The sequence below is a fragment of the Arachis ipaensis genome, chromosome B09 (genome assembly GCF_000816755.2).
Source record: "Arachis ipaensis cultivar K30076 chromosome B09, Araip1.1, whole genome shotgun sequence".
Taxonomy (NCBI): domain Eukaryota; kingdom Viridiplantae; phylum Streptophyta; class Magnoliopsida; order Fabales; family Fabaceae; genus Arachis; species Arachis ipaensis.
The window spans coordinates 97,517,177-97,541,457 of record NC_029793.2 but is presented as its reverse complement, the minus strand read 5'-3'; the positions used below and the strand labels follow the sequence as shown (position 1 = coordinate 97,541,457).

The window sequence follows — 24,281 nt, the reverse complement described above, 5'->3', positions numbered from 1 at the left end:
CGCGCACGCATCGGTCCTCGCTAGTTAGCTCCTTGGTTTCTTCTCTTTCTCTGCAGAAACTCCATCAAATCCATTTGAATGCTACCTAAAATAAACAGTAATTCACAAGACTCAAAGTAGCATCTATAGTGGCTAAAAGATTATTAATTCTTGATAAAACTTAACAAATTACATGCAAATTCACTAGGAAAAGATAGGAAAGATGCTCATGCATCAGCCATGGTCATGAGGATACCCAAAGCCATAAAGTCATTGGTAAATACATAAAAGAGAACACAAAAATAAGTATGATCTGCAGAACATGGTTAATAATTGAGTTAGAGAAACAGGCTCCTGTTATGAGTTCTTACAAGAGAGGAGTGAATTTATATATGTATACAAGAGATAGAGGCTAATCAACTCCTAGCTTCTAACAACCTTTAACTCCTGACATATATCCATCATATGTTTTAATGATTTTCATGGTGTATCCTGAGTTCATCAAGGTGTGATTTCCCACTAAGTTGTCGTGTATCATCTAAAGTGTTCCACTACACTTGTAATACCCTAATTATCCAAAGCCATACCTCATGCCGTAAAGCCAAGGATAATTGAAGGTCACAATAGTTTTAAGGTTTATATGATAATATATAGAATAAATAATAATTCTAGAAGCCTGATAATGGAATAACCTTAAAACAGAGTTTCAAAAGTACAAACGTTCACACGAAGCTAAAAGCATAAAAGGTAAAAGGTATAGATACAGGATAATAATTCATATGTAGATATAAGAGTATAATAATCATATGATATTAGCCTCAGCCGCAGAGTTTAAGCTGACTAGTTATATACAAACATACAGAGTTTTGAAAGTTAAAACAGTATACAACATATCTCTTTTAAAGTAAGCTTCTAAGGCAAATATAAATACAAAAGTGAGAGTACTAAGCAAAATATCCAAAAGACTCCAAAATATGATAAAAATCCTCCGCTTTGTCACCATCACGCATCTCACCGAGGTGGGTTACGACCTGCATCTGAAAAACAACAACAAATTATGCAATGAGAACCAGAGATTCTCATTATGGTAACAGTGGCCAGTAATGTAAGATATAAGATTCCGGGATGCCAGAGGCAATACTAGAACTTCATATCCATCTCAAGCTTATGAAACATGTAGTTAAATCATTAAACAGGTCATCAAACTTAGGGGATTTTTAAACTATCAGTTCACCGCTGTCCCACAGTCTTCACCAACCTTACCGCCATGCGATCCCATCGCCACCGCCTACCGAAGCTCCCCAATCTCAGTAGAAAACACAAGTAATTCATACAAGTAAAGAACAAGTACTTATCATGTATTGAAAGTAAGCAAGAAGCAATTAGACATGTTATACAATTAGGAAAACAGTGAAAGTTGGCAAAGCAAACAAACATATAGAATATGCACATGATGAATGCTTGTCTATTTGGCTGTGATATCACATTGTCAGTTCAATTGCCAACCCAGCACATTCCCATGGGAATGTCGCCTTTCGGTCATGAATATGAGTTGGAACCCTAGGAATATTGTGCCCGACACACGGTCCAGGGATATAGTGCCCGGCACACTCTTGTGATTCCGAAAGAATGCGAGCAGAATACTTTGCCAAAGACCTCACATCTCAAGGTAAGTGGAATTAACCACCGTCCTTAACCCGCTGCCGCGACCTCGACAAGAGGGATTAACCAGCCATCCTTTCCAGGCGCATAGCGTCTCAACAATACCAGTAAAAATAATATATCCAAATTCCTCCATGATCACTTTCAATATCCATAATTTCATTATTTTTCTTCGAGTCCCAGACTCATCACAATATTATCAATTAACATTCCCACAGCTCATCATACTCATCATCCATATAGTACTCTTCCAATCCACACAACTATTTCATCCTCAGTACTCCAGAAACCTATGGCTCCATTTTCTAACTCATGATAGAAAATTACCAAATTCAACCAAATAACTTGTAACACCCTAACTTTTAGCACCTCATGATCGTACTAAAAGTTTGAGCGCTACTTACATCTATTCCTTTAATTATATACTATGTTTAGTTAATATTGATCCTTCATGAATACGAACAGAAACTCTTATTAAGAAAGGAGACTTTGTTTTAAACCACTTAATCACAAAAGTATATATACTCACATAGCTTTATATGCATAGACTTATTCAAAGAACCTCAATACAAGTCCTAACATAGCTTTGTCTGAGTTTGGTTTTCAGTGTCATAACCTCTGTAAGCAACCTCTGTCTTATAGGTGCGACTCTCTTGAGCCGATGTATGCAAACATAACATCTGTAAGCAACCTCAGTCTTATAGGTGAGGCTCTCTCTGGCCAATGTAGGTATCGATAATCTCTGTAAGCAACCTTTGTCTTACAGGTGCGACCATCCCTTTGATTGGCCGATGTTTCTCTGGAAGCAAATCTCGGTGGACTCACCACCATATCTCTGCTCATTTCCAGCAGGTACACAATCATCTCAGCTCGTTCTCAGTGTCAAACAATATTTCTACTTATCTCTTTTTCGTTTCATTCTTTCTTTCGTTTCTTTTATTCCTGCTCTCTGCTTTCTTGTGGCAGAGGTTCTTTAGATTCTTTTAATCTTTTCTTTTCTTCTTCTTTTATTTTCCTTGTTTTAATACCAGAAATTATCTTCACACTCTTCCCTCATCTCTCCCTTGATGTTTTATGAATAGTGAATCATAAGATTCTTAACATAGGTTCGTCTTTCTACAACTTTTAAGTAAGTTACTATTTAACTCTTCTATTTTGTTATAGTACAAATTACTAATGTATAATATATCTCAAAAAATACTTTGATAATAATCTTACTAAATTAATAACAATATTAATGATTTTCTTTTTTACTCAAAACTTATAACTTAAGCTTTTATAAATTATTTTGAATCTTTGAGCTTTCTAAAATATTTATATTTTTATCCCAACATATCTTATAATTTATTAAAATACTCTTACATATAGTATAATTACCAAAATAACTTTGCATCTTTTCTAAAATACCCATTTTATCCCTGAACTACCTAATTATTTCCAAAATATCCCAAAACGTATATAATTACAAAACTAACTTCAATTTTTATTAAATTACTATTTCAATATCAAATATAAATTTTATTTCCCTGATTATAACTTTACCAAAGAACTGAACCCTATTTCCAAAATTCTTCAAGTTTTCAGCTTGAGTTTTAAGTCCGTTTTTAAGCTTTATTGTTATCGACTTTTCGACACTTTTCATTTAATCTCTTGGCCATCAAACCTCATCAATATTTTTCAATATTTTCACATAAACCAGCCCCAAAATTCACTCAAAATAGTTCAACTGGATGTTCATACATAGCTGACCCAACAAATCACAAGCAACAATAATAATTCAACATAAACTCATTCAAACTCAACAATAATCAATCAAACCACCATTCACCACTACAAAAATAATCACTTTTAGCGGCCATTTATTTTGCTTTTAGCGGCAATAAAAATAGCCACTAATACATTTACCGGCAATTAGACATTAGCCGTCTTATGCTTCGCCGCTAAAAGGTTTTAGCGGCAATTGTAACATTTGCCGGTAAAAACCTTTTTAATGGCCGCAAAAAGTATATAAGTTTTAGCGGACATTTTTTTGGAAATTTATATGGCCACTAAAAGTAATTCTAATATTGCAATGTTATTCACTTTTAGTGACAATTACTATTGCCGCCAAAACCCATTTTACCGGCAATTTATATGGCCACTAAAAATAATTCTAAAATTATGTTATTCACTTTTAGTTGCCATTACTATTGCCGCTAAAATCTTAAAATTTTTTTAATTATACTCACTCTTTTAGAAATAACAACCTCTCCTTTTTCTAAAATTTCAAATTTTTACCAACAATTATTATTATTGTACATAATATAAATATACTAAAATTAATTATTACAAAATAAAATATTTTATTAAATTCAAAATATTTATACAAAACTTTCTCTTGAAAAGTAATAAAACATAATACAAATTTAAACAACTAAATACTACAAGAAAAAAAGGATTTAAGAGTAAATCTACATTATATACACAAATTGCTGAGGCATGTAGGAATTGGAAGTCTTAGCCACAATCTCTTCATTCCCTTTGCAGGGTTTGTCAGAACCAACTCAGCCCCGAAAGCCAACAGAGTGATTCTCCTTTCGAGACTCATTGAAGCAGGCATTGTAATTTTGACCTTGTAACCCTTGGCTACGGCCATGAAAGCTAATCCGATGCTAGTATTTCTACTTGTTGGTTCAATCAGAACGCTCTTCAGCAAAATATGACAAGAGCCACATGCAGATAAGAAATAAATCAGATCATACATCTAAATAACCAATACTATCTTCCATCAATCCACATCCTAGCTAGTTCTGCATCTCAGTTTTAACAAAAAGTAATAAACAGTAACACCATTCAATCAAAGCTAAAATCACTTCCAAGCTTGAGCAAATATCTTTATGTTATGGAAGCTTTTCACAGAACATGTATTTGAATTTGGGCTTACGTATATAGTTTGTTCCCTCATGATAACTGTATACGTCAAAATTAAAGTGATGGCAGTGGAAAAAAGAAAGTAATAAAATAATGCTCAGAAAAACTTTAGCAATCCCTTCTCCCTGCCCGACCCTTATTCATTGCACTCCCTGTAGCCAGATAAACCTATACAAGTTAGCTATAAGAACTTGCTTTTTACAACCTAAAATTGTTGAAAAATGAGTGTATATTATTATAAAAACTATGCAGATTAAAATATATGTGTAAATAAAGGACTACTTAGTGTTTGAAAACTTTAATTTATACATATAAAAAATTTAAAGAATCCTAGAAAATATATAAAGCATACAACTAATAATATATGCCTTCATTACCATTATTATTGGACCAAGTAAAGCTTAAGGGACGATATCAGCTTGTGAGAAAGCTAGAATTTGAAGAAAAGGATGTCACAGCCTTAACTCCTACGGCAAATTGGTAAGAGATTAGACACTCTCTTCTCTGCGGAGAAAAAAGAGGTTTTAATGATCTTGTTTCAACATGTCAATACGCATGTTTCAAAGCAGTAAAATGAAAAGCACTTGTTTTTCTTTTAATAGCAAGTGCTCAAATTTCAGAATAAATTGAATAAAAAGAGAACAAACATACAAATACGAATTCCATCCCCAATCTTTTCCAGCTGATGATGAGTACCTTACTCTGTTCAGGAGTTAACAATTAATCAATCATGCACTTCTACTCCAATAAAAAAATGAAAGGCAAATAGGTGCTTATTATGTAAACAGTGTATAGATTATTAGATCCCCCCATCTCCCCCAAAAACAACTCCTTAGTTTGTCTTGATCATTTTCATACTGATCCAAATGACATGTCAAATTAGGTAAATATGTTGTCTCCTCTCTTTTTTTCTTCACCCCTTTGTACACAGACAAGGCAGCCTATCCTTATCCAGCAAAATTAACTTCCCCCATATGGGTTTCCTTTTGAAACAAAAAACCTGATGCTTGAAATTCAAAAGATAAATACTGAGAGAAAAGGTCAACTATAATAAGACAAGAGGGGAAGATACCTATGGAACCAAGGGCAATGCCAATGATAAGCAAGGCAACGGTGATATAAGGGACTCTGGTGCAGGCTATAATAAACTATTTTAATGATTAAATTTTCAATTTAAGGATAAAAAAAGAAAAAGAGGAAAAGGAATATCCTCCAATAATTAAATGAAGCAACAATATCAAGATTTGACAATAGTAGAGTAGATTCAATGAGCTCCATAGCACGTGATTTTGTAGTCTCAATCTGGTAATATCCCACAGCATACCAATAGCAAATCAATTAAGAGGGAAAAAAATTGTCATGATCAAAAAAATTATGAACTTAAAACATACCAATTACCAAAGAAGAAGTTTGTCTCCTCCAAGAAAGGCTCTCGGTTTCCATATCCATTGCAAAATCATTTACACTATTGACAATACCATTCACTGCAGCTAAGTCCTGCTTGGCATATCGGCAATCTTGTGTCACAAGTTAGCGCGTGGTACGAATTCCTCTGTGAGACGTTGTTGCCTCTGAAGAATCACTTTAGTTCCAGGCGTATCAACAATTGTCATCTGTTTTCAAAAAGAATGTAAAAGAATTACTCAGAGCACATACAATTGGATAGAATATATTATGTAAGTCTATAATATAAAAATTGTGATATTCGTACAGGACAAGGAAGAAACAGAACAGAATCAAGAAATTAACCGACTTACTTCTTTCTCATTAGTAGTTGGAACAACTCCCTCTTTCAGGTATCTTTCCCCAAGAAGTGCATTAATCACCGTTGATTTACCGGAGTTGAATTCACCCTAAAATATATGAGAGAAAAGGTACAATACCAGGTCAAATAACTAATAGCATTCTATAGGATTTGATTTCTATGTCTATCTGAAAAATCCATATAAAAGCTAGAAGAAACACGTCACTCAGCTAACCAAAAGCATTTTGCATTGTTCTATTTATAGTCAAAGCTCCAAATCAAATAAAGCAAAGCAAACGTGTTTGAAGTTTGCATAACTATTTTATTTCAAGTTTTGTTCATTTTAACTTCAATTACATAATAAACTAGTTAGCTATAGTAATAATAAACTTTCCTATTCAATTCAATCCTATATGCTACCTTTATATCTCTTACCTATTATTAGGATAAGAAACAATGATTTTCTTTTAAGAATTAAAATAAAAGTACAAAAGAATTATTACACACAGCAGTAGAGGATTAATTGAACATATAAATTAGGAATATATGTAACACCTTATTCTTTCTCGTAATAAGCTTTTACATTTTCATGACTCAAACTATATTACAAGACAAATATTAAGTTTACAAGAAAATGAATAAGAATTTCATGATTACACAAACCCTAAAATTGAAACTTAACATACACTAAGATAGAGACTCAAAGGAATAAGCATAAAGGTTTACCTTGATTTCCTTAGATGGATGAAGCATTTCGTCGAACAGGTCGGATGCATAAAGACACAAATGCAAAATTTCAACCAAAATACAATCTCAATAGACAATTTTTGGGCCAACAATTTTGACTCCTCCTTCTTCTCCAAGACTGAACCGAGCTCCTGCTTTGCAGCCTCCAACTGCTTCATGGCGCGGCCAAGCTCCGCTTCTAGCTGTCGTTGGTTTGACACCAGCTCAATGAAGGTAGTTTTGTGCTTCCTGAGATCAGAGGAGTGTTCCTGAACTTCAAGCTTAACAGATTCTCTCAATTCTTCTGCTTCCCTTTCAGCCTTTGCAAGATTTTCCTCCAACTTCTTCCTCTTCTGCTCCCCTTCTTGAATCACTTTGTCCCTGGACTCCAGCAAATCCTCTATTTCCTTCAATTTCTGGCTCATTTCAGAGATAACCTCATCCTTTTTCTTTTCAAATACTCTCAGCTCATTCATCAGAGCCCCAATGTGCTGCCGAAGTTTCCGTCTTTCATGCAACCAACTCTGCTCCTGTGTATCAAAGATCCCCACAACTTTCTCATTGGCCTTTGCATCCTCATGCCTCATCTTCTTGAGATTCTCAATCTTTCTCTCAGCATTCCTGAGCTTGAAGACCTATATTCTTCTCCATCCGGAACCCCTTTCTGAACCTTCCACACAATCAACCCAAGCAGCTGTGCACTCCCTTGGAGTATGCTGTCATGGATTTCACTCCATTTTTCAACCTCAACATGTGGTTTTATGAGTGCTTGGAGTGCAAAAAACGCACAAGAAACACCAAAATACATAGTATACATAATATCAGTGTCACTCTTCTTGTCATACCCAAATCTATTATCCAAGACAGAGAATCCCTTATCTTCTACCATTACTATAATGGGGTTTTGGTTCTCCTTTGCCTCTCTGCAATTGTGAAAAGAAAAAAACCAATAAGAAAATAACTATAATTAATGAAACTGAGTCCTACATTACAATAAACTCACATGATTTTTGGCCATAGATAGATCCCAATTGATTCAATAATGATAGACATATTTGACAGTATAATAATTGAGTTTAAAACAGCAGATGCCTAATGAAAATGATGGGAGACATTAGTATGTGTCTAAAGTAATAGTTTCCTTAACACAGGATTTAAGAATGATCTTACTTACATATTTTCTCCCCTTCTGAAACTGCAACTAGGCCTGGAAAAAGTACTTGACTGGATCAGTTAAGTCCACAAGTCACACCAAACAGCAAAACTCATGTATATTTCATCTGGACTTTGCATGATACAATTAATGGTGTACTTTTTTGGAGGGTTAAATTGACTCTGATCATCAATCTTGACTTAATAAGAAGGGAAAGGTGTCACATGTTGTCACTTCACTCTTCTTTAAATCCTCATTATTCTGTTTTCCACTTTCATTTACAAAAATAATTATAATTATTTATATTAATTAAAATTTCAAGCTCAGGCACAGGGGTGTTATAAGTCATAGCAATATTAGGGACTACAACATATATAATGCAAGGAGACTGCAAAAAGAATTAAGTGGGACTGTGTAAATGGACCCAAAAACTATCTATTCTTCACTTTTTATCAAGGTCATAATTTTTTTTACCATTGACAGAGACGGCTACATACAATAAGATAGCATTAGCCAAGAGCTTGGAGAACATCTAAAAAACAGAGCAAGAATGAAATTCAAAACTGATAACAAAAAAACAGCAACCAATAGAGGAGGAGATTATAGATTAACAGAATACACGAAACAAGGCTGGAATTTTTCCACTACCAAAGTGAATATCCCCTACCTTAATATGTTCTTTTGCCTGAAGGACTACCTCCTTGTGTTGAGTTAAAAAATTAACTAAATTAATTAGTGATGAAAAATATTATTTTTGGGCAAAATAAATAATTAGTGTTGATTAATTATAAATTTTATATTACTAATTATTTATAGTTACAGGCCAAATTAAATCTTATAGCCCAAATGGAATGAAAAGCAAATGGCAAGGATGGTGGGGTGAAAGCAAAAAATTAGAAGTCCAAGAAAAAGCAAAGAAAGAAGCCAGATGGGCCAAACGGGTTGCTTAATAAAAACCCGATCCAAGCCCGTGTCCATCCCACAAAGCTTCTCATACAAGATTGAATCCTTCATTCCCTCTCACTTGCTTTTACCAAAGCAAAGTTCTTCTCTTCCCTGTCCCAGTCAAATCACTGAACTTTCAAAAAGTGAGAAAGAGAAAAAGAAAGCTTCTTCCATAAGCTTATCACCAAAGAAGCAAGAGAGAGAAGGATTAAGCTTGAAACACAGAAGTCAAATCAGAAAACCCAAACCAAATCAAGCTTATGTTAAAGGTAACCCATTTCCTCTTGCATGTATCAGATCTACTTCTCTTCTTCCCAACACTCTGCCATTCCAAAAATGGGTAAGAAGAAAAAGTTGATTTCTGCTCTAATCTGCTGTGTATCCACGGTCACAAGTGTATCTTCGGGACCAAGTTGGTTTTTAATGGCTGAGATAGGGTTTTACCATTGAAAACATCTGTTTATGATGTCAAATGTCTTCGGTCAAGCAAAAAGGAGACAGCTTGGAAATCCCTAATTTGGGATAAATAAAGAAAGTTATCTCTGTTCACCACTGCTGTACATCAATGATCAAGATTGTTTCTTGGAGACCAAGAAGTATCTCAAGGGTTCAGATCTGGGTTCACCATTGAAAATAGTTTTCTTTGCTTCCCTGAGGCTTTTGGTCAAGCAAGAAAAAGTCATACTCAAATTTCTAATTTGGAAATTAACTGGAAAAGTGACGTGGTAAGCTGGAAGCACACAGCTCAAAAAGTTGACTTAGGGAGAGCAGCCCAGTAACATGCAAGGAGATAAAAGAAGACTTTCTGCTCATTCAGAAGCAAGGAGAGAAAACCAGAGTGTGAGAATAGTGTTCTGAAGAGAAGTTCCTCTACTTGGATAATGCTTTCTTTCAAAGAAGCATTCGGCCAATACTGAAGAACTGTATCTGAGGTTTGCGAATCTGGTTTTGCACATAGCAAAGAGGCTGCTGATAAAGTCAATCTCCTTCATATTTTACTGATTGTAATGTACTTTTCTAAGTTTATCTTTCTGTAATTTCTAGTGAGAAAAGGCATTGTGAGAAAGCTCAAGTAAAAGCCATGAGTGGAAAAAGGCTGAGTGAAATACTTGAGAGAAAAGCCTAGAGTTATTTTCAGATTTCTTTAGGTATGTTTATGTCTTGTATCTTGTACCTGTGAGGTATCCCTTTCTTATTTGGGTTAGCACTAAGAGTGAATAGTTAGGTATTAGCATAGCCAATGTCAAGTTAGGTTAGAACTTGAATGTGAAAGGATTGGGTCAATCCTGTGGAATTGGTGTATGTAATACTGTTAACTATAGTAAAATTCTTCCATAGTTGTGGAGGAGACTGGACATAGGTTGCATAGCACAAGGCAACGGAACCAGGATACATGCTGGTGTTAGCTTTTCTTTTCTCTGCTGTGTTCTGTTTTCTGATATTCATGAGACAAAAATAAATTGTCTCATAAATTTTCGCTGCTGAGTACAAACTGAATCAAAATTGAAAGTTTGTTTAAAAGGGGTCATAACAGCAACTTAAAAGGAAGGCATAGATTCAACCCCCCTTCTCTAAACCTACCACAACCTTCAATTGGTATCAGGAGCTAAGGTTTCAAAAATCAAGCTTAACCGCTTAGAGCAAAGATCCAATGGTGAACAACCTGGGCACAACCACAGTTGCCTACACCCTCACTGAAGGCCAGTCAAACAACCGGCCACCTTTCTTCAACGGGAAGAACCATTCCTACTGGAAAGAAAGGATAAGGATTTTCATCCAATCTATTGACTATAACATATGGAAGATTGTCGTGAGCGGTCCCAAGATCCCAACAAAAACAAGTGCTGATGGAGTGGTGACTCCAAAAGAAGAAGCTGAATGGAATGAAGATGATAAGAAGAAGATAGAGCTGAATGCTAAAGCAATCAACCTTCTTCACTGTGCTATCAGTTTTGAAGAGTACCGGAAGGTGTCTACATGCAAGACAGCCAAAGAAATCTGGGAAAAACTTCAGGTTACACACGAAGGCACTAAACAAGTCAAAGAAACGAGGATTGATATGCTGCGAAAAGAGTACGAGATGTTTAGCATGAAGGATGGAGAAAGCATTGATGAAGCGTTTGAGAGATTCTCAATCATAATCAACAACCTTGATGCTATGGGTACAAACTATGCAGAACAAACCTTGGTGAGAAAACTCCTTAGAAGCCTCACAAAAGAATAGAAAAACATTGCCACTGTCCTAACCGAGAGTAACAACATAAGTCCCATAACCTATGATGAGCTGAGAGGAAAACTCCTTGCCTATGAAGCCACACACACAAACACAAACTCAAAGAAAAAGGGAATAGCCCTCAAGTCACAAATAGAACCGAAAGAGAGTGAGTCTAGTGATGGTATTTTAGATGACAAGCTTTTGTTTTTTGCTAGGAGATTTAGAAGGATGATGAAGAACAAGGACAAATACAAGGGTTCAAGTTCAAAGGAGCACAAGATTGACTTGAGCAAAGTGACGTGTCATCATTGCAAGGAGGCTGGATATTTCAAGCTAAACTGTCCAAAGTTCAAAAAGGAGGACAAAGGTAAGAAAGAAAGGAAGAGAGTGCTCATGGCAGCTTGGGAGGATCTTGAGAATGACTCAAATGAAGAAGAAGAATCTGAAGGAGATGATAAAGACTGCTTCATGGCTGGAAACAACAACCTTGATGAGGTAAATTATTATGATTTGACCATTGAGGACTTGCAAGCTATTATTGATGATCTCACTTCAAACACATCAAAACTGCTTGATAAGTACAATAAATGCAGATCTGAAAGAGATGTGTTAAGAACTGAAAATGATTTTCTAAAAGAAAAAGTGAAGGAAACTGAATGTGCTTTGGACATTATTGAGGAAAATAGATTTCTAAAATCTGAACTTGAAAAATTAAAAGGAAAGCACATTGTGGATCCTTCTCATGAGTTAATTGCTGAAAATGAAAGATTAAATGATATGATTAAAAGATTGAATGGTGACTTAGTAAAATTTGCTCAAGGTTCTAGTAACTTGGACAAATTACTTGCAAGTCAAAGACCTTTGTTTGAAAAATCTGGTTTAGGCTACATAGCCAAGGAAGATGTAGTTTCTAATATTTCCTCTATAAAATTTGTGGCTTCTTCATCAAATACCAAAATCATACCAAACAAATCTGGTATTGAAAATGCTCCAACATTTGAAGAAAAATTTGATGAAGTATACACAAGTGAAACTGAGCCTTCACCAAGAACTGAACCGAGTTCAAACCGGCCAGGTTTGGGTTACATTTCGAAAAATGAGAATGCTTTCAAGAAAACACCATTTTACAACAAAACCTCATATTCAAAAGGTAAAAATGTTCAAAGAAATTCTGGTGAAAATGCTCTTGCAAAGAGGAATAACTTTAATAAAAATCAGTTTGTCAAAAGAAATGCATCTCCTTCAAAAACCAGAAAATTTCAACACTTTAATCATTTCAAGCAATATAACTCACCTCAGTTTCAGCAACGCACATCAGAAAATCATTGTGTTAATTGCAAGAAATTTGGTCACTCATATGCACAATGCTTCATTGAAAAGAGAGTTGTAGGAAACAAAGTCTATAATGTTGTTTGTGATTTCAATGCACTTGGGCAACCAAGATGGATTAACTTCAAAGGACCCAAATTAGTTTGGATACCTAAGGCTACTTGAAACTCTTCATGCAGATTTGCCTAGCATCCAAGAACAAAAAGGACATGTGGTACATAGATAGTGCATGTATCAGATCTACTTCTCTTCTTCCCAACACTCTGCCATTCCAAAAATGGGTAAGAAGAAAAAGTTGATTTCTGCTCTAATCTGCTGTGTATCCACGGTCACAAGTGTATCTTCGGGACCAAGTTGGTTTTTAATGGCTGAGATAGGGTTTTACCATTGAAAACATCTGTTTATGATGTCAAATGTCTTCGGTCAAGCAAAAAGGAGACAACTTGGAAATCCCTAATTTGGGATAAATAAAGAAAGTAATCTCTGTTCACCACTGCTGTATATCAATGATCAAGATTGTTTCTTGGAGACCAAGAAGTATCTCAAGGGTTCAGATCTGGGTTCACCATTGAAAATAGTTTTCTTTGCTTCCCTGAGGCTTTTGGTCAAGCAAGAAAAAGTCATACTCAAATTTCTAATTTGGAAATTAACTGGAAAAGTGACGTGGTAAGCTGAAAGCACACAGCTCAAAAAGTTGACCTAGGGAGAGCAGCCCAGTAACATGCAAGGAGATAAAAGAAGACTTTCTGCTCATTCAGAAGCAAGGAGAGAAAACCAGAGTGTGAGAATAGTGTTCTGAAGAGAAGTTCCTCTACTTGGATAATGCTTTCTTTCAAAGAAGCATTCGGCCAATACTGAAGAACTGTATCTGAGGTTTGCGAATCTGGTTTTGCACATAGCAAAGAGGCTGCTGATAAAGTCAATCTCCTTCATATTTTACTGATTGTAATGTACTTTTTTAAGTTTATCTTTCTGTAATTTCTAGTGAGAAAAGGCATTGTGAGAAAGCTCAAGTAAAAGCCATGAGTGGAAAAAGGCTGAGTGAAATACTTGAGAGAAAAGCCTAGAGTTATTTTCAGATTTCTTTAGGTATGTTTATGTCTTGTATCTTGTACCTGTGAGGTATCCCTTTCTTATTTGGGTTAGCACTAAGAGTGAATAGTTAGGTATTAGCATAGCCAATGTCAAGTTAGGTTAGAACTTGAATGTGAAAGGATTGGGTCAATCCTGTGGAATTGGTGTATGTAATACTGTTAACTATAGTGAAATTCTTCCATAGTTGTGGAGGAGACTGGACATAGGTTGCATAGCACAAGGCAACGGAACCAGGATACATGCTGGTGTTAGCTTTTCTTTTCTCTGCTGTGTTCTGTTTTCTGATATTCATGAGACAAAAATAAATTGTCTCATAAATTTTCACTACTGAGTACAAACTGAATCAAAATTGAAAGTTTGTTTAAAAGGGGTCATAACAGCAACTTAAAAGGAAGGCATAGATTCAACCCCCCTTCTCTAAACCTACCACAACCTTCACCTTGTATGCTTCAGGTGCCATGGTTGACATCTTTAAAGGAGGACCGAAATGGGGAGTATGCAAATTCACTGAGCCTAAAGCCAGCCTCACACTAGTAAATCCAAATTTCAAATTAATTTCTCCTGGAGCATACAAATCGGCGCATGATGATATGCAAGAATGGATTAGTTAGCATGAATCACATAAACCCTAGAAAATGAGAATTTCTCAAATAAGGAACCACAATTGAATAAGAAATGGATGAAAAGGTTACTGAGGTGCGAACTGAAACTAGAGATCATAATGTATGACAGAGGCGGCGATAGAAACCACCACACGAGGCTTCAAGCCATCGACAGAGACTGTGACATGAACTAGCGACAACCAACGCAGATTGAGGATGAGGTGGTAGCCAATAATGTTACTTGAGTCGTTCGGTGTAGAACTTGGTGTGAGGAAGAGGAGGAGATGGCGGCGACGGCAAAGTGAAGAGGTTGCGATAGCAAAGTGAGGTGATGGAGGCACTGATACAGTAAAGAGGGATGAAATGTGAGAAATGAGAAAATGGCCTCAACGGAGAAAGTGATATTCTTTATAATTAAAATAATTAAAAAAGGATTGAAAGAAGAAGAACTACAGGCAAAGTTAATAATTAGTTAGTGACCATTCATGTAATTGACGTTACAAATGAAGTATTAAAGGCAATTATTTATTTGCCGGGAAAAAAAGTCATTTAACAAGAGAAATTATGGCTATATTAATATGGCCGCTAAATATTTGTCGGTAAAGATTAAATTTTTATGTGCACTTATCAAATTTACATTTAATTATTATAAAATAACCAAACTCTTCCTTTGTACGAAAACAAAATAACAAAAACTTCGAAAAAGTTTTCTGACCGAGCAGTTGAAGAAGAAAACGTCAGAAATCGTCTATGACTCTTAGAACTCCATTGACCGAACTCAAGGGAAAGGGGAGCTACGTCATCGTCAACTTCCACCAAACAAAAATGACACCAACACATAATGGAGGAAGATACCAATAATTTTATTGCATTAGATTTTTTATTGAAGTTACGAATATCAAAAAATCAAGCTCGAAATATTTGGTGAGGGCCACGATTCCATGAAAGCTCACACTCTCTCTCCCGTCTTTCTTTTTTCTTCTTGTCCGTGACAAGAATGAATGAATGGAAAGGAATATGCGATTGTTATGATTAATAACATTTATAATAACTCATAAATAACTAATTATTTAATTTTTAAAACTTCGGGGTGTTACATAACTCATCTCTGTTAGCCTTAGAGCCTAAATTCTAGGTAGCAATCTCAAACAGCAATTTAAAAAAGTCTAGAAAGCACGAGAACCCTTAAAAATGAAGAAGAATCATTTTTCAGCAAAACAGGCTCCATGCGTACACACACCTCAATTTTTGATTATCACGCGTACGTGACCCCAGGTCGCGTACGCGGGGTGCTGGACAGAAACCATCACTTGCGTATGGTGCAGGAGGCCACGTACGCATCCTTGCGTTTTGGTCCATCTCGCGTACACATTGCATAGAGCGTGTACGCATGAGGGCCTACCAGAGACGCACGCCCGCCTATAGGGTGCCCGTGCACGCATGCTATCCCAGATTTGCAAAATTCTGTAAAGTTGCAGAAATTAGTTTTAAACACCAAACTTAAACGTTCATAACTTCCTCTACAAAATTCCATTTTTCTCAAACTTTATTTCAATTTAAAGATCTTTAAATGAACTTTAATTTAAGACAAACTTCAACCAATTTCGAAAACTGAGTCTCAAGTTATAATCCACCAAAATTCACTAATATTTGATTTTCACCAAAAGTTAGCTAGGTTCTCAAACTTTCAAAACTCACAATCAAACCAAATAATATACTTTACCTTTCCATCACAATTCAATCAATTCAACATCTACTTTAAATTAAGTCATCCACCATAACTCAACAATTCCACAATTTCTACATCAAGATTCCAATATCAACAAATTTAACACAATCTCACTACTCATAAGCATCACTTCATGATTACCATAATCCAGCTTCAACATCAACAATTCTTATCACAAGTCATCAAAATCATCACAAGCATCAAATATCATAATCTATTATCAACAATTCAAACCTATCCAATGGTCCACTAGCCTAAGGGTCTAGAAATATTACATATTATATAGAGAAAACCAAAATCATACGTTGGCCAATTCTCAATGTGCTCAACACACCAAATTTGAGCCCAAACAAGCTTTCAACCAAAATCAAGCCACCAATTCCAATCCAAATGCTTCCAATTATCCAAGACAACAACAAGCACGAATGCTCAAACTAACATCATATATTTCATAAAAAAATAAAACCTAATATTCACAATATACCAAACTACATGGGTTTTTGAGAAACTTTACCTTATCCACTGAAATTTGGGATAGAACCCAATAATTCCTCACTAATGGTTAGTACCTAAACAACCAAAACACAAAATTTCACTCAAAATCAAAACCTAAAATTCGAATTTTACAAGGGCAGAAAATTGGGCAGGGATTCTCGAGATTTTTACCACATTGGTTAGATAAAACTAACGGGCTTGGCAAGAGTTTTGCGTAGCCGTAAACGGCACGCGAATAGGAGCTCCGTAACTTAAGTTATGGCCAATTGAAGAGAGGAGTGAATAGTGTTTCTCCTCCTTCCTTTCTTTCAATTTCCAGCTGCTAGGTTTAGTGTGTGTGAGTTATGAGCAGAATTGGGTTCATTAATGGGTTTATATATGTTGGGCTTGGGCTCAATTTGGGCCAGTCCAACCCGTTAGCATTTTTGGCCCATTTGACCCTATTTTGGGTAAAACCTTTAGATTTAGCGCCCAATTTTCAACTTTAAGTAATTTTCTAAGTTTTTTGACTGTTTTTACTGCTCTCACACAATACTGGACAGATTTAAGCCGATACTGCCGGCCACTTTTCTGGTACGCGTTTTGGCGCAATTTTTCACAAAAAATTATATTTTCCAACTCAAAAAAATATACTGAGTCCAAAAATCATATTTAAATTTTCTAATTAACATTCTAAAGTTTTGGATCCTATTTTGGGCAATTAATTTATTTAATTAAGTGGTTAATTAAATGCGGTTATTGTATTCTCCCCACCAAATAAGAGATTTTGTCGTCAAAATTTAGTGATTACCTGAGAATAGCTCGGGATAATCCTTCCGCATCTCGGACTCCAATTCCCAAGTATGCTCTTCCACTCCCGCTCTTCTCCAAGCAACTTTGATCAATTAAACTTCTTTTCCTCACAGTTTCTTCACACTAGTGTCGTCAATCCGCAATGGTGTTACATGAAATGTCAAGTTCTCCGACTCGGGATCTAACACATGAGCCGCATCGGACGTGTACTTACGGAGTTGGGACACGTGAAATACGTCATGAAAGTTAGACAAATATGGCTGCAAAGCTACTTGATAAGCCACCGGCCTGACTTGCCTCAAGACCTCAAAAGGCCCAATGTACCTCGAATTCAACTTTTTAGTTTTAATCACGCTTCCAATCCCAGTTGTCGAAGTAACCCTTAGAAATATATGCTCGCCCACTTCAAATTCCAACGGTTTCCTTCTCTGATCTGCATAACTTTTCTGTCGGCTTTGTGCAGTCAAGATTCCAACTCTAATCTGTTTAATCTTCTCAGTTGTCTCGGCTACCAGATCTGTCCCTAACACACTTGCTTCACTGGCTTCATACCAACACAGAGGAGACTGCCACTTCCGTCCATACAAAGCCTCATACGGAGCCATTCCGATACTCGTATAAAAGCTGTTGTTGTACGCAAATTCCACCAATGGCATGTAATGGTCCCAACTTCCCAGTTGATCCAGCACACACGTCCTTAGCATATCGTCCAACATCTAAATAGTCTGTTATGACATTCCTTAGTGCGTGCTAAACGCATTTTTTGGAATATCATCCTCCATCACCCTTATCTGATGGTATCCGGATCTAAAATCAATTTTTGGAAACACCGTAGCTCCTTGCAACTGATTGATTAAGTCATCTATCCTCAGCAACGGATACTTGTTCTTCACAGTCACTTTGTTTAATTGCCGATAATCTACACAAAGTCGCATTCTTCCATCCTTCTTCTTCACCAATAAAACTGGCGCTCCCCACGGAGATATACTCAGTCAAATAAACCTCTTGTTCAGAAGTTCTTTTAACTGAGTCTTTAATTCCGCTAGCTCTATCAGAGCCATTCAGTACGGCAGACTCGACACTGGTCTGGCTCCCGGCACCAAGTCAATAGCAAACTTAATCTCTCTTTGAGGAGGGAAATTGGGAATATCTTTCGGGAACACTTCAGAAAAGTCTCTAACTACCCAGAATTTGATCTCATCTCTGCTCATCACATAACGTATTCGCAACCAACAATATATAACCCTGACACTCTTCTCCACTACAGTTCACTAGCACAGAGTTCAGGTAATAACCCTCAGCTACCACTGCTCCACCTTCCCCTTCCGGCAAAAACCGAATTAATCGCTCAAAGAAATCCAACATTACCCGATTCTTTGATAACGAATCAAACCCCAAAATCATCTCTAACCCAACCATTGGCAAACAAATTAAATCATGAACAAATTCTCTATTCTCACACTTGAAAGATACTTTCCTACAATCTAACTTTGTCACAACCGCCTGATATATGGTATGCACATGCAAATCGAAAGCTAATTCTGACATTTTCAACCTTAGTTCCTCAACCTTATCAAATGCAATGAAAGAATACGAAGCTCCAGTATCATACAATACAACCAACATTTTATCACCAAATAAACAGTTACCTCTCATAAAAGGATCTGTCTTAGCAGCATCATTGGCGTTCACAGCAAATACTCTTTCTTGATGTTGATTTTGACCCACATTCGGGTTCTTCCCACGAGTACAATCCCTCGCCAAGTGACAAGGCAATCCGCAATTGAAGCAACCACCTATACCTAACTTGCATGAGTCATTCGGATGAAAATGTTCACAATGATCACAAGTTAAATCCGGAGACGTCTTCTTCCGGTTGAATTATCTCGACTTCCTCCTCTTGTTGCAATTCTTGCTTTAACTCATTCTCTTCTTCACCTTGAAGCTCCAAATTCTCCTTCTCATTGTGCTCTTGAATTAATCCTCCATATTTAACAATGGGATGTCTTGGATAGTTGAGCACAATGATGCCAACTGGCTCACCACTTTGGTTAAGTTAGCCACGAATTCCCCTTGATTTTGACAATGAGCTAGAAATTCTTGTTGTTCTTGCATTAAGGGTTGGAGAACTTCAATGCATGAAGGCGGTGGTGGAAGAAAGGATTCATTGTTTGGAGAAAAGGTGTCAAAGTTAGAAGATGGTTCATATTTGTGAGAGTCTTTAAGTGGTGTATATGAAATTTGTTGTTCTTAGAAGTATAGTTGTTGGAATGGTGGTGGCTCTAGATATGGTTCATATGGTTGTTGGTATGGTGAATGTGGATTAGGATCATATGGAGGTGAATGGTGGTATGAGACTTGTGAGTAAGGTTGTTGAAAGCCATGTTGAGGGAAGGGGTCATATGCATATGGTGATTGTAGTTGACAACCACAATGAGGGTCACCACATCCATTAGGTTGGTATACATTAGGAGCTGGATTGTACCCGTAAGAAACCGGAGGAGGTTGTTGCCAAGAAGATTGTCCATAGGATTCGGGCTCCTCCCACCTTTGATTTCCAAATCCTTAATGCAAAACCCTCATTGAAGCTTCCATTCCCTACAACATAATTGCAACTAAACTTATAGACAAAGGGATGAGAATTCATAGTAAAAGAAAACACAAAAACAAAACTATTAAGAAATAAGCAAACAAAGTCCTAAAACTAGCAAACACTAACAAAGAAGCAAAAGCAACTATTCATAATATTAACATATATACAATAACCAACAATAAGCACACAATGCAATTCTCCGGCAACGGTGCCAAAAACTCAATGGGAGGGAAATCGTCGGTCTAGAATTTCTTCTCAATAAAAAATCACTTCGTTGCAAGTATAGTTCCAAACCAACAAACAACCCTCAATCAAAGTTTAATTTTGGTTGCCACAAGTTTAACCCAATAAAAATAACCGAGAGTATTACTCCTAAGTTGTTCTCCCTAGGAATTGTAATCGAGTGCTCAATTATTGGTTATGAGGTTCACAAAGGTGGGTTGATAAAAAGCCAAGAAATTAAATGGCAAGAAATTTAAATGACAAGAAAGTAAATCAAACAACTAAAGATTACAAATACTAAAAAGGCATTCATGACAAGGATTAAAAATCAAGGTTTTCTATCTTAGTCATTAATTATAAACAATAGTTATCAAGAGCTAATCCTATTTCGTTATCTCTAACATCGGGAGAAAGTCAAATAAGCCTAGTTAATCCCAATCCATAAGTAGCATCAATGGAAACAAGATTAATTAACAACTCTAGATTACCAACATAAGTTGGTTATTAAAGACTCAAGAGCACCTAACGTCTCTTTCCAAGTTAAGAAAGCTCAAAATCTACTCTAAATCCCAACCAAGCATTTTGTCAAACATTTGGAAGGCATAAAAGAAAAGCATGGTAAAATTGCAAGAAATATAAAATCTACTACTACCAAATGCAAGAAAGTAACAACAATAACTCAAACAAGCATTAAAAGAACATAAAACATCAAATTGCATTAAAATGGAATCAAAAGTAACAAGAGTACTCATAAACTAAAAAAGGTATAAAAGGAAAATTAACATGGAGAACTAGGAGAATTAAAATGTAAGAACAAGAAATTACAAGGAAAATTAATTAAAAACAATAGTCAAAAACTAAATCTAAGAGACAATTAAACTAAAAACCCTAATTTCTAGAGAGAAGAGGGAGCTTCTCTCTCTAGAACTAACTTAAAGCATGTTTCCTACACTATTCTAATTGCTCCCTGGTGCATGAAATTATGATCTCTGGTAATGGCTCCAAACACTTGGTGCTCTAATCTCAATTCATAATTTGTCACAACTTCGATACAACTAACCAGCAAGTGCACTGGGTCGTCCAAGTAATACCTTACGTGAGTAAGGGTCGAATCCCACGGAGATTGTTGGTATGAAGCAAGCTATGATCACCTTGTAAATCTCAGTCAGGCGGATATAAAATAGTTATGTAGTTTTCGAAATGTAGTAATAAAAGAAGGATAGAAATACTTATGTAAATCATTGGTGAGAATTTCAGATAAGCGTATGGAGATGCAATCGTTCCTCAGAACCTCCGCTTTCCTTCTGTCTTCATCCAATCAGTCTTACTCCTTTCTATGGCTGGCTTTATGCAAGGGCATCACCGTTGTTAGTGGCTACATCCCCTCCTCTTGTGAAAATGGTCCAAGATGCCCTGTCACGGCACGGCTAATCATCTAAGGTTCCCGATCATGCCAATGGCTTCATCTTATCCTCTCAGTGAATAATATGCTCACGCACCCTGTCACGGCACGACTATTCATCTGTCGGTTCTCGATGAGTAAGCTAGGGTGTTTATTGTAAAATTCCACTTCGGGGCCCACTTGGTGTGTGCTTGGGCTGAGCTTGAATGTTACACGTGTAGAGGCTCTTTCTGGAGTTGAACGCCAAGTTGTAACGTATTTCTGGCCTTCAACTCTGGTTTGTGACTTGTTTCTAGCGTTTAACTCCAGATAGCAGCGTAGAACTGGCGTTTAACGCCCTTTTACGTCATCTAAACTCGGCCAAAGTATGAACTATTATACATTGCTGGAAAGCCCTGGATGTCTACTTTTCAACGCAATTAGAAGCGCACCATTTTGAGTTCTGTAGCTCCAGAAAATCTACTTTGAGTGCAGGGAGGTCAGAATCCAATAGCATCAGCAGTCCTTCTTCAACCTCTGAATCTGATTTTTGCTCAAGTCCCTCAATTTCAGCCAGAAAATACCTGAAATCACAGAAAAACACACAAACTCATAGTAAAGTCCAGAAATGTGAATTTAACATAAAAACTAATGAAAACATCCCTAAAAGTAACCAGATCCTACTAAAAACATACTAAAAACAATGCAAAAAAGCGTATAAATTATCCGCTCATCACAACACCAAACTTAAATTGTTGCTTGTCCCCAAGCAACTAAAAATCAAATAGGATAAAAAGAAGAGAATATACTATAAATTTCAAACTATCAATAAAACATAGCTTCAATCATATGAGCGGGACTTATAGCTTTTTGCCTCTTGAATAGTTTTGGCATCTCACTTTATCCATTGAGGTTCAGAATGATTGGCATCTTGGCATCTTCAGAGTTCAGATAGTGTTATTGATTCTCCTAGTTAGGTATGTTGATTCTTGAACACAGCTACTTTATGAGTCTTGGCCATGACCCTAAGCATTTTGTTTTCCAGTATTACCATCGGATACATAAATGCCACAGACACATAACTGGTTTTTCTAATTTTTTTTTTCGCCTATTATTATTAAATTTTTTTTTCTGCAAGCTTTGTTCTTTACTGCTTTTTCTTGCTTCAAGAATCATTTTTATGATTTTTCAGATTATCAAATAACATGTTTCCTAGTCATCATTCTTTCAAGAGCCAACATATTTAACATTCTTAAACAACAACTTCAAAAGACATATGCACTGTTCAAGCATACATTCAGAAAATAAGAAGCATTGTCACCACATCAATATAATTAAACTAAGTTCAAGGATAAATTCGAAACTCATGTACTTCTTGTTCTTTTGAATTAAAAAAGTTTTTATTTAAGAGAGGTGATGGATTCATAGGACATTCATAACTTTAAGACATAGTTACTAACTACTAATGATCACACAATAATACATAAACATAGATAAGCACATAACATAGAAAACGAAAAACAGAAGAAATAGGAACAAGGAATGAATCCACCTTAGTGATGATGGCGTTTCCTTCTTGAGGAACCAATGATGTCCTTGAGCTCTTCTATGTCTCTTCCTTGTCTTTGTTGCTCCTCCCCCATTGCTTTTTGATCTTCTCTTATTTCATGAAGGATGATGGAGTGCTCTTGATGTTCCACCCTTAATTGTCCCATGTTGGAGCTTAGTTTTCCTAGGGAGGTGTTGATTTGCTCCCAATAGTTTTGTGGAGGAAAATGCATTTGAGGCATCTCCGGGATCTCATGGTGATGAGCTTCATGCGCCTCTTGAGCTCCATGAATGGGCTCTCTTGCTTGCTCCATCTTTTTCTTAGTGATGGGCTTGTCCTCTTTAATGAGGACATCTCCCTCTATGTCAATCCCAGCCGAATTGCATAGATGGCAAATGAGGTGAGAGAAGGCTAACCTTGCCATAGTGGAGGACTTGTCAGCCACCTTGTAGAGTTCTTGAGGTATAATCTCATGAACTTCCACCTCTTCTCCAATCATGATGCTATGGATCATGATGGCCCGGTCTATAGTAACTTCAGACCGGTTGCTAGTGGGAATGATTGAGCATTGAATGAACTCCAACCATCCTCTAGCTATAGGCTTGAGGTCCAATCTTCTTAGTTGAACCGGCTTGCCTTTGGAGTCAACCTTCCATTGAGCTCCTTCTACACATATGTCCATAAGACTTGGTCCAACCTTTGATCAAGGTTGACTCTCCTTGTGTAAGGGCGTGCGTTCTCTTCCATGTTTGGCAAGTTGAACGCCAACCTCACATTTTTCGGACTAAAATCTAAGTATTTCCCCCGAACCATTGTAACATAGTTCTTTGGAGCCGGGTTCTTACTTTGATCATGGTTCCTACTTAGTGATCCATGCATTAGTATAAAACTCTTGAACCATTAAGATTCTGACTTGTTGAATTGGGTTGGTGAGAGCTTCCCAACCTCTTCTTCGAATCTCACATCGGATCTCCAGATATTCACTCTTTTTGAGCATGCAAGGGACCTCAGGGATCGCCTTTTTCTTGGCCACAACATCATAGAAGTGGTCTTGATAAGCTTGATGGGCTAACCTTTCCATCTCCCATGACTCGGATGTGGAAGCTTTTGTCTTCCCTTTCCCTCTTCTAGAGGATTCTCCGGTCTTAGAGGTCTTAGAT

General features: G+C 36.4%; 2 protein-coding genes and 2 long non-coding RNA genes across 5 annotated transcripts; all 4 read right to left on the bottom strand.

Moving 5' to 3' along the window:
* Window positions 415–14,736, bottom strand: LOC110266690. Of its 2 annotated transcripts, XR_002354176.1 has the most exons (4): window positions 14,602–14,736; window positions 14,198–14,271; window positions 8,760–8,874; window positions 415–426 (listed from the first exon to the last, which is right to left on the bottom strand). It is a non-coding gene; the product is annotated as an uncharacterized LOC110266690 (long non-coding RNA). The 2 variants fall into 2 exon arrangements; XR_002354177.1 differs by lacking the exon at window positions 415–426 and having other exon boundaries at window positions 8,575–8,874; window positions 14,602–14,734.
* LOC110266689 lies at window positions 4,069–5,401 on the bottom strand. Its single transcript, XR_002354175.1, has 2 exons — window positions 5,203–5,401; window positions 4,069–5,055 (listed from the first exon to the last, which is right to left on the bottom strand). It is a non-coding gene; the product is annotated as an uncharacterized LOC110266689 (long non-coding RNA).
* On the bottom strand, window positions 5,771–7,940 carry LOC107616700 (centromere-associated protein E-like). Its single transcript, XM_021111633.1, has 3 exons — window positions 7,022–7,940; window positions 6,309–6,404; window positions 5,771–6,164 (listed from the first exon to the last, which is right to left on the bottom strand). Exons 1-2 carry the CDS (start codon window positions 7,606–7,608, stop codon window positions 6,374–6,376), a joined length of 618 nt encoding a protein of 205 aa, XP_020967292.1. The 5' UTR covers window positions 7,609–7,940; the 3' UTR covers window positions 5,771–6,164; window positions 6,309–6,373.
* On the bottom strand, window positions 17,484–17,981 carry LOC110266889. The gene has a single exon (XM_021111934.1). The coding sequence runs from the start codon at window positions 17,979–17,981 to the stop codon at window positions 17,484–17,486; it is 498 nt and encodes a 165-aa protein (XP_020967593.1).